The 10,823-nt window shown below is 40.4% G+C and overlaps 1 protein-coding gene across 1 annotated transcript in view; it reads left to right on the top strand.

Moving 5' to 3' along the window:
- The first annotated feature begins 2,477 nt into the window (after positions 1 to 2,477).
- The window catches only part of LOC143298108 (TBC1 domain family member 12-like), a 28,607-nt gene continuing 20,261 nt past the window's right edge, over positions 2,478 to 10,823 (top strand). The window contains exon 1 of the mRNA XM_076610808.1: positions 2,478 to 3,765. Coding sequence (XP_076466923.1) covers positions 2,750 to 3,765 — 1,016 coding nt within the window. The 5' untranslated portion in view covers positions 2,478 to 2,749. The remainder of the gene's footprint in view (positions 3,766 to 10,823) is intronic.

Raw genomic sequence — 10,823 nt, 5'->3', positions numbered from 1 at the left:
AAAGAATGGGAGAAAACCCCCGAAAACCTTAATCATCTATTCAACACAGCCATTTCACCCACTCTAGGAAGACATTGTCGGGAATGGCCAGAGGGCAAAACTGATGCAGAAGTGAAGCTACTCATAGAAGAAAACAGTAAAGAAGAGGACATCATCATATACACAGATGGCGCAGTCACCAAAGACCAATCCGGCTGGGGATTCACTGCGAAACAAAATGGAAAAACAGTTAGGGAAGAGAATGCTGCCTACAAAGTCACAACCTCCAGCATAACGATGGAAGTTGAAGCTGTGACACATGCCCTCCAGTGGCTATCATCTATCCATATGCCCGGAAACCAACATGCCATGATTCTAACCAACTCAATGAACCTCATACAGAAAATTGAAAATGGAATGGGAAGCCCAGAGTGGCATAAGGCAATGCGCAACTTTCAGGTTAAAAAAACTTACATGGTCATACTGCCCGGGACATGCAGGTGTTAAGGGAAATGAGCGAGCTGACAGACTTGCTGGTAACGCAACAACAACGAACGGCCTACATCCAGGAAAATCGGAAATCCTCATAAAAATCAAAGAATATCAAAAAGAACAGGTACAAGGCCATCACACCATCGATCGCCTCAAAGAAATAAAGGTAGAGAGAGGGAGCGGTCGTAAGTCTAGCGTGAAAGGTAGGGCACGATGCTTTGCAAATCAAACAAATATCGGCATCATTTCCAAACCAACATTGCGCAAATTTCTTCAAAACGGAACAGAGTCTCTGTGGGCTTTTCCTAATACAATAGACTGAACAACACACTAGACGCCACGTTCTTAGCATCAGAGATCTTTTCCCACCCCTCTTGCGGCCAATCCGCAGTGGCAGCCTCTGTGCATGTGTGTATGTGTATGTTTGTGGGTCTGTGTGGGTCTATGTGTTTGTGTGCGTGTGTGCGTGCGCGAGGGTGTAAGTGTACACAAGTGTCAGGAGAGTTCTGTGCACGTGCGTGTGTGTGTGTGTGTTGGGGGGGGGGGGAGTGTGTGTAGTAGATGAGGTATGTGTGTGTATGCATGCCTACACTGTGAGAGCAACGGAATATTGGACATATTGCACATATGTGTGGGGGGTTGGAGGTGGGGGACATGGGCGTATGTGTGTGTGTTTGTACAAGTAAGTGTGTGTGTGTGTGTGTGTGTGTGTGTGTGTGTGTGTGTGTGTGTGTGCGTGTGTGTGTGTGTGTCGTGGAAGCTGCGATACGTAGCCTAGAAATGAGTGTGTGGAGGAGGGGAGTAGGGGGCGGGGGGGGGGGGGGTGCAGGGTAATGTGTGTGTGACGGTGTGTGTGTGACGGTGTGTGTGTCTGTGTTGGGGCTCATGTACGTTTATGTGTATTTGATTGTGCTTTCATATTTGTAAAACTGCATGTTTGTTGCATATCTGTTATGCATATGTGTGTGTATGTGTGAATGTGTGTCTGCCTGTTTTACATTTATTTGCTTATTTATCATCACTGTTGTCTTTTTTATTTATTTATTTTATTCTATTTTATTTATGTATTTATTTATTGTTATTATTATTATTATTATTATTATTATTGTACGCTTACAGTTGACTTCAGCAAGTTTTTGCGCCTTATAAATATTATCATTATTAGTAGTAGTTGTCTTTTATGTATTTATGTATTATTTATTTATTTATTAACGTATTTCTTTTTATTTTATTCTCGGGGCGGGGGAGAAAAAAAAAGAAAAAAAAACTTGAAGAAGAAGTAAAAGCGAGTGTGGAATAGCGCAAATAAATAAGTCCGCACGGTTCACTGGCAAAAATAAAGTTTCACGCTGTAGCCGACTGCCTGTTGGCTGTTTCACTGCATTGTGAATTGGAGTTTCTGGTTTTCAAGTGCTCTTATATAGTTTAAAATTGTTCCCGTTACGTATTTAGTGTCGATCCTTTGTTGGTATTATGATAGGTCTCGTTGCTTTTTTCCTCGGGCGGCTGCCAGTGTTTTGCGACACATCGAGTTGTGTGAGACAGTCTAAAACTGGCAGAAGCAATGCCCTGCAGAAATGATGGCCATAATCATTGGAAAAGATGGCGTTCGTTGTCATTGCCTTTTGCTGCAATTGCCTTCATAACAATATTTTACACATGTTTTCTGTAAGTCAACATACTGCCAAAGTTTATTCTACATGAGAATAGAGTATCAGCTTTCCAAATTTGTTAAAATTTCATTGACACTAAGCTCAGTTCCAAATCTTCTTCCGTATCCGCGTTTACTTTCTTTTACTCTCAATAGGCATAAACGAGTATATTTAGGAATTGTATAGTTTTGACTTAAATGAGCAAGATTTCCAGTTAAACTGGTGGCAAATGAAAATAATAGACCATATTTCATATTATTTATCGCTTATATTAACTTAAGGCAGGAAACGATTAGCACCCAATTATTCAGAGATTAAACTACCACCCCCTTATTAGCATACTCATCAGAGCAATGGCTGACATGGAGAGTAGGACAGTGTTTTTCTGTTCATACCATTGGTAGTCATTCTAGTTTCGAAGAAATGAAGGCTGCATGAATTCAATGGATTATTGGCCAATTCACTCTAAGATCTATGCTGTGTTGGGTTTTTTTCGACCACACCTTATTGAGAGAGAAGAAAGTGATTATGTTTCAGTCAAGACTTGAGAAGCGAGTGGGTTTGTGTGAGTGTCAACAATGGGCTGATCCACAAGATACGAACGTTTCCATAGGAAGTCCAGAAAAATGAGACTGATAGTGATGAGCGAAGACACCGGCACAGAGCCTCTTCCAGGGCTACCACAAGAATCAGTTCCAACTGTTCCACTTATCGACAGGTTTGAAGATGTTGAGGCACTAAAGTGTCGGGTCCAGAAAGTCACGCTGAGGAGTGATGTAAGTGGGGACGGTGAGGGGGAACAAGAAAACGCCTATCCTCCCAGTGCAAGTGGTAGCGGCCGAGAAAGTACTTTGTCCCTCTCTAGTGATGACACGCTGAACTGTGATGACAGTAAAAGTGAGTCAAACGATGCACCACTCGCAGGCGGAAGAGAGAATACTGAACACACGGAGTCCAGTGCTCCGTCTGAATCCATGCATGAAAGAACAAACTCAGACACCAGCAGTACCAGTACCACTAGTAGTATCAAAGCTGGTTTACTCATGTCTCCAGTGTTGCTGACAGAAGATGTGCCAGTTGATGTTGGGGCCAGCAATAGGTTGTCATCTGTCTTGGAAAACATATCTCTACCTTTATTGTATTTACCCACCACCAAGCAGATTGTGAATGGAGATGAGTCTGCTATGCAATGCAGTTTATCAGGTGAACCAGATTCCCACAAAGATGTGATGCCAGTCAGTCGGTCAGACTCCTGTTTTCAAAGCTCTGGGGCTGAGGGACGTTCAGTGTCTCTGTTTCGGACTGGGTCCAGCTGCAGTGACTTTGACCGGTTAAGACCTGAACCTGATAGGGTCACATTGAACAGTGTGGAAAGTTTCACATCGGCCACATTGTCTGCAGATCCTGCAGCACGACTGTATGATACATCAAGTCTTTCAAGCATCAGCACAGGAACAGATTTCTCTGTAGAGCATGGAGAGACCAGACTGATGGTGTGTGAAGGTGATGAAAACGCTTTCATTGAAGTGAATTTGCATGGTAGGAACTCTTATGAAACCAGCCGGAATTCCTCCTTGGACAGTGGTTTTGAAGACAGAGGGGCCAAACCAAAGAAGAAAGGGTTTACTGGATTTTTGTCCAGGTAACTGAATGTGTGTGGATAAAAGAAGTTATTTTGTATGCTGAAAGTGAAAACTATTTTCATTGGAGGATATTTTCTTCTGTTTGCATATTGTAGAAATCAGATAATTTTGTATGATGATGATGATATGGAAAGTTATATAGCACCTATCCTCAGTTAGAGACCAAGCGCTAAGTGCTTTACAAACACACAGTAATTTGCACAACAGGCTGCCTACCTGGGTAGAGCCAACTGATGGCTGCCATATGGGCGCTCATCATTTGTTTCCTGTATCATTCAAGCAGGTTACAGTCATGCACACATGTACTTATGCAGGCATGCAACATTTTACATGACCATTTTGTTTACTTAGCCCACTATGTAGCCAGCCATATTCCATTTCCAGTTGTGGGATGTTGTGGGGGGGTCCATGCTGGGTATGTTCTTGTTTCCATAACCCACCGAATTCCGACATGTATCAGAGGATCTTTAATGTGCGTGTTTGATTTTCTGCATGTGTACACACATGAAGGGGGTTTCAGGCACTAACAGGTCTGAACATATGTTGACTTGTGAGATTGGAAAAATCTGCACCCTTTACTCACCAGGCGCCGTTATCGAGATTCAAACCTGTGACCCTCATATAATGACAGTCAAACGTTTTAACCACTCAGTTGTTGTGCCCGTTGTACACTAAAATGTTTTATTGTTTCATAGTATCAAAGGGTTTTTTTGTTTTTGTTTCTTACATTTTATGTGTGAATTCATACTAAAATGAATAAATTATTAAACGAATGGAGATATACTTTTGCCTCATATATATTTTTTCTATAAAAAAAAAAAGAAAATTATTACAAATATTAGATTGCAATGTTGCTGCTTGTCTCTAGGAGTCTTTGTGATTTCTGTCTTGTGTGTGTGTTTGCACGTGTGCATGTGTGTGTGTGTGTGTGTGTGTGTGTGTAAATTTATTATTATTTTTTTCTTTGGTTGGAGCTTAGATTTTAATGATACACATTTAACAAAAGTATGTATGCATGTAAGTTGAGTTTTTTTATTTGCAATTTTAGAAAAAAATCTTTTTAGAGAGTACTTTTCTTAAACTGTGATTGCTTTCTCTTTATCTCAGTTTTTATCTAAGATTATTCTCTGCTTGATCATTTTTTTGTTATTTTTGGTCTTACATTTCATATACATATATAATAATGTTAACATTTTAAAATATTGAAATTGTACATGATCATAATCAATGATTTTTTTCATTTATGTAAGTTTAGATTTTAAACGCCTCTGTTTGACTTTCTCTTCTATATTGCACTTTGCTGCACTGCACTTTTTAGGGCTTTTAAAAAAAATTTATCCTCACTTGATGGGAGTGAACTGCTGTGGCGAGATGGGGCAAAGTATGTTTGATGTCTGTTCCACTGTAGTGATACTGATCTAATAGCATTGGACATCGGCCAAAGATGAATGTCCAATATTTGTACCATAGTGTTTAGTGATAGTCAGAGATGCAGACTGTTACACAGAAATGTGTATCTAATAGTAATACTGTCTGTTCATGTAGTTAATTGTCTGCTTTGTCAGTGTGTGTGTGTGTCAATATAGAATGTATAATTTACAAGTGAGTTTGTTTTTTTTTTAGATCTGTGTGTAATAACATAACAAATTATACATGCTTCATTTACCTCAGAAGTACTTTTAGTATACTATAGCCTACACTGACCAATTTTACAGTTTTAGAAACTTAAGTTGTATGCAGAAATATAACTTAAGTTGTATGCAGAAATATCAAATGAAATAATGAGATTTCACTACACACACTAATAAAAAGTGAATCACACTTTATAAAAGTGTGTGAAGGCCATGTCAAAGCCTTATTCACAGACACTGTACACACACACACACACACACACACACACACACACACACACACACACACATATATAAAATACAGATATGGTATGTACATGAAATGTATGCGCACGCACTTGTTTACACATTGTCTGATTGTGACATGCACAAGTACACACATGTTATGCACGCAAGCTAACATGCACAACAAATTGAACAAATAATTCCACAGTCAAATCAACATCTCTAAAGAGAATTACTTAGACATTTAACTCAGATTCAGAGCTCTAAATAATCAGCTGTGAGTTAAAAATAAAATTGTGAAGGACTGGTGTAGGTCAGGGCCATGTCCATGGCACTGTACACTGATCAATAGGGCAGTTGTCAGCATGGTTGTCACATGATGAACTGAAGGATCAATAAACCTGATGGCAAACACCAGGCTCAAGGTGGTGGTGATGGTGGTGGTGGTGGTGCCAGGAGAGAGAAGACAAGACAGCTGGGCGTTGGCAGTCAGAGACCATGACCTTGCTGTGTGCTTTCATCCCTCTCTGTCAGTCCAGACCACATGATCTGTGTATTGATCTGGCACCCTCCATCTCTCTCCATCATCTTTTTGAGTCTCTTACACAGTTACTGTTTGTTTAGAGAGCAAGGCTGTTGCTGTATGAGAACAAGATCAACTTAATGATTATCTCATAAAGTGATTTGGAACAGAAGACAAATTACATTTGAATTTTGATTAACTTAGTGTGGCAAGTGCTATAACATTAAAAAGACCTTAAGAAGCAGATGGAAAACAGGAACAATGGAGTTAGTGTATTTGTAAAGTTCTAAGATATATATTTATATATATAATTGTAATATGTGACTGAGTATAAAACTAAAAGAATGATGTATTATTTTGTAGTCTCTCAGAGTCTGTCACTGTCTGCACCATTTCTCTGCCACTCTGTCTCTCTGTGTGTTAGTCTGCACTGTCTCTCTGCCGCTTTGTCTCGCCTTTATTCTGCATTGACACTGACTCGTTGGCTCTGCCTCAGCCACTCTCTCTGTTGTCTGCTCAGAGTCTCTGAGTTTGCCACCTTCTCTTTTTTAGTCAGCACTGCACAGGTTAATGAGCCAGGTTGCTGGTTTTAAGGAGTCACTCTGTAAAGGTGTGCACTAAACAGAAAGAAAGAGCAGTCAGTAGACTGTAGATCTTTTCTTCTTTTTTTCCCCGTTGTCACAGGCAGACCTGTGCATAATATATTTTAGCAAGGAAATTTATTTGGTAGATAACAGACTGTTGACAGATACAACTAGTGAGATGGACCAGCAGGGTCTGGGAGGAAACTTGTTACACTGTAGACATGTATAATTAATATGTTGCTACACTACACACAATACAAGATAGGCAGAAAGAGGTCTATGGGTCCAGTTCACTGCTCTGTCCTTTCGATCAGTGTGAACAGATTGATAACAGATTGAGATGTGTGTGGATCAAGGGGAAGAAGTAAAGGGGAGTGAGAGAGAAGATTGTACGGTAAGACTGATGTTCCTTAATGATGGATAATCAGAACGTATTGCTGCAACGATATTTCACTGAAGAGTTGGTTACATTTTTGTTAAGAGTACAATTTTAAGTGCGTTGGGTTTATAATGTGAGAACTCTGTGTGAGTGCATACATGTGTGTGTGTGTGTGTTTGAGCGCGTTGTGGGAGCTGTGATATGTAGGAATGTGTTCGTGTGTGTGTGTGTGTGTGTGTGTATTGGTGGTGGAGGTGTGTGTATCACTGTATGGCTGTATTGTGGGAGCCAAGGAATGTGTGTGTGTTTATATATGCATTACATGTGTGGGGGGGGGGGGGGGGGGGGGGCAGGGGGGTTATGTGTGTGTGTGGGTATGTATGTGCCATGGAAGCTGAGATAGGTAGGAATGTGTGTGTGTATGTGAAGGGGGGAGGGAGTGGGGGTTGTAATGTGGGAGATGGGGAGATGCGTGTGTACGTGTGTCAATGTGTGTGTTTACTTCATGTGTCAGGGCTCATGCACTTTTTATGTGTAGCGTTGGGCCTGTGTACATTTGTTAGACTGTATATTTGTTGCATGGCGGAATGGTTAAGATGCTCAGCTGCCAATTCAGAGGGTCCATGAGGGTGTGGGTTTGAATCCTGTTCTCGCCCTTTCTCCCAAGTTTGACTGGAAAATCAAAATGAGCATCTAGTTTTTCGGATGAGATGATAAACAGGTCCTGTCTGCAGCATGCACTTGGCACACTGTCCTGTGGCAAAATTATGCAAAAAGAGATCCATTCTGATAGGTACACAAATTATATATTACAAGCATGCACTCAAGGCCTGATTATGTTGCTGTGAGGCGTCTGCCTAGCAGATGTGGTGTAGCATATATATATGGATTTGTCCGAACGCAGCGACACCTCCTTGAGAAACTGACACTGACACCCTGTTGTGCCTCTGAGTGTATGCATGTATACATGTATTTGTGTGTGCGTGTCTGTGTGTTAATTTACATTTATTTGCTTATTTCATTTATTTATTATTATTGTGATTCTTTTGTTTTCTACATGTCATTTTATTTCTGTAAAGATCTATTCGCTTACTTTTTTTTTTATTGTACTATATTTTAGTTTTATTTTATTTCATCTTTTTTTTTCAATTTATTTATTCATTTATTTGATGACTTATCCTTTTTTTCCCCCTTTAGGCTGAAGTACGTTTGGTTGGATTGCTGGTCAGGCATCTGCTTAGCAGATGTGGTGTAATGAATATAGATTTGTCTGAACACTGTGACACCTTCTTGAGTAACTGAACTGAGCTGAGCTGAACCATGAGGATCAGGCATCTGCACCACTCCCCCTCTGCCCCACCCCCCTTTTCTTTCCTTTTTTCTAGGTAGATGATGTGGTGTTTGGATCGGTCTGCACACTTTTGACATAGATCTCCTTGAAACTGAAACTGAAGAGTATTTCAGCAGTTTCATTGACATTGTCCAGAGACCTGTAACAAATACCAACACTGTCCAGTGCAAAAGGAGACGCTAAGTTACTGACTAATTAGGATGACAGAAAAATGTCATGGATTACAAAACTGCTTTGTTCAGCTTAAAGTTAAACTAAAAGAAGTGGAAAATTGCACTCTGTGATCACGCATAATACACTGTGCGGTTATGGCATGAATTATTAATTAGTTAACCATATTCAAATTATTTACCCTAATTTGCAAAAGTGATATATGTTATTTATGAAATAGAATGACAGTATAATGAGTATTGAGACAACATTGTACAGTGAGGTGTTTCTTAAATGTAAACAAAATAATGATGTTACAGACTAGAATGAAACAAATAGTCTGACATTTGTGAATGTAATTTTAAAACACAACACCAAAGCATGGTTGTAAATTTATAATGTTTGAATTACTACTGTATTTTACTACTGTTGATGGGAAGGGGCTATGTATGTGAAGAAAGGTAGGGGCAGAGAATCAGGCTAGAGCAGAGCAAATGATTCAGTGATGTTGTGTTGGGTTGGCTTCCCTCTCTCTCAGTCTCCTTGCTGCTGTACTCCCCAGCTAATGCCATTTCTGACCTGACAAGCCCTTGGGCCTTGATGTCTGATTCCACAGCTCCTACTGCCTTGTGTCCATTTGTATGTATACATGTGTGTCTGCTTTAATAGTTGGGTTTTTTTTCATTGTCTTTTTTCTGTATGGGAGTAATATGTTTTTCATGGTATAGCAACTGGTTCCTTTTATTATATATATATATATATATATGTCCTGGCATCAACCAGGCCTGGGTGGTATCATCTAGATGGACGTTTTCAGTGTTGGTCATGAATTTTGAGCAATACTTCTTAAGTTATATAATGTATCCTTGATAAACTTAAAGTGGATGGCACTCAGTTATATGATGCCAGTCTGTCTATTTGAGCCCTCAGTACACTGAACAGGAGCAGGCCTTGGGCTGAAAAGCACCAGGGCTAGTTTGCCTCTGTTTGAAAATGTTTGAATTCGTGTACACCTGAAGTCAGTTGGTGATGATGACCACTTTGTCATGGCGGTTGGTGTTCATTTGAAAGTCAGCAATGTTTACTGGTTAAGTGTTGAATCAGTGTGTGCCTGTATGTGTAGGAGGATGTTGGGAGGAGAGAGGTGTGGGTGTGAAGCAGGAAGGGTGACAGGCAGGAGGTCTGGTGATGGAAGGAAGTGGGTTCAGACTGTGGACTCTTGATACTACTGGTTCAACAGGATGTTTGTGCTCTGAATGTGTGTGTGCATGTTTGTGTGTCACTCTGTGTGTGTGTGTGTGTGTGTGTGTGTGTGTGTGTGTGTGTACTTGAAGCAAACCGTTTGCTATTATTTTTTCTGTTGTAGTTTACATAGTTGGTAGTACATGTATACAAAATTGAAAAAATCTCATGTGTACAGATTATCTTGTTTGTTGTGTGGGAACAACTTCAACAGGTAGGGATGGGGGGATGGCAGAAACAGACATAGGCCAGGTTGTCAGGAAAAACAGAAAAAAGAAAGAAAGCTTTAGAAAAGAGAAATGCCTTGAAAATGTGACAGTGGTAATGTTAGCACAAATAGGGCGACTTTGGCCTGTTACAGTGGCTTCAGCATGCATGGGCATTCTGCTTGTACACCTAAGCTTACAAAAGCTGTCAACTGCTATGTTTTGAGAGAGAGAGAGAGCTCACATTCAAACCATTTTATGACAAGGCCATTCTGCCCATGTCAGTGGGGAGAGGGTGGTGGTGATGCATGGGCATACAGGGGAAAAAATGATAACACATAATTATCTAGACTTCGAGAAACTAAAGTGCTGACAGCACATCACTGTGAAACATGCATGGTAGCTCAACCTCAAAAGAGGGATTTAGTGATTCATTGTACATTACAGTTGCTTGCAATTCATTCATGTCAAAATTAATTATATAATACAAACATTGGAACCCATGCTTATGTTTGTGGGCATGTATTGTGCACTTTATCTCTGTATACTGAGAGACAGACAGACAGATAGGCTGATAGGATGGTGGCCAGTTGCTGAAAATGTCAGTGTATGAGATGGTGGGGAAGGAAAAGGTTGTCCTTTGATTGCCAGTCTTCACCTTTACACAAACAGCTGTTGGGCACTGGGGGTAAGGGAATGAGGGGGTCTTGGCTGGAGGCTGTGTTGTGTGCTGACTGTTGTTGGAAGAGAAGAATCATGTTTCAGC

Source organism: Babylonia areolata, chromosome 2, assembly GCF_041734735.1.
Source record: "Babylonia areolata isolate BAREFJ2019XMU chromosome 2, ASM4173473v1, whole genome shotgun sequence".
In the NCBI taxonomy this organism is placed as follows: Eukaryota; Metazoa; Mollusca; class Gastropoda; order Neogastropoda; family Buccinidae; genus Babylonia; species Babylonia areolata.
The sequence above is the reverse complement of the archived record's forward strand: the minus strand, read 5'-3'. Positions and strand labels throughout refer to the sequence as shown.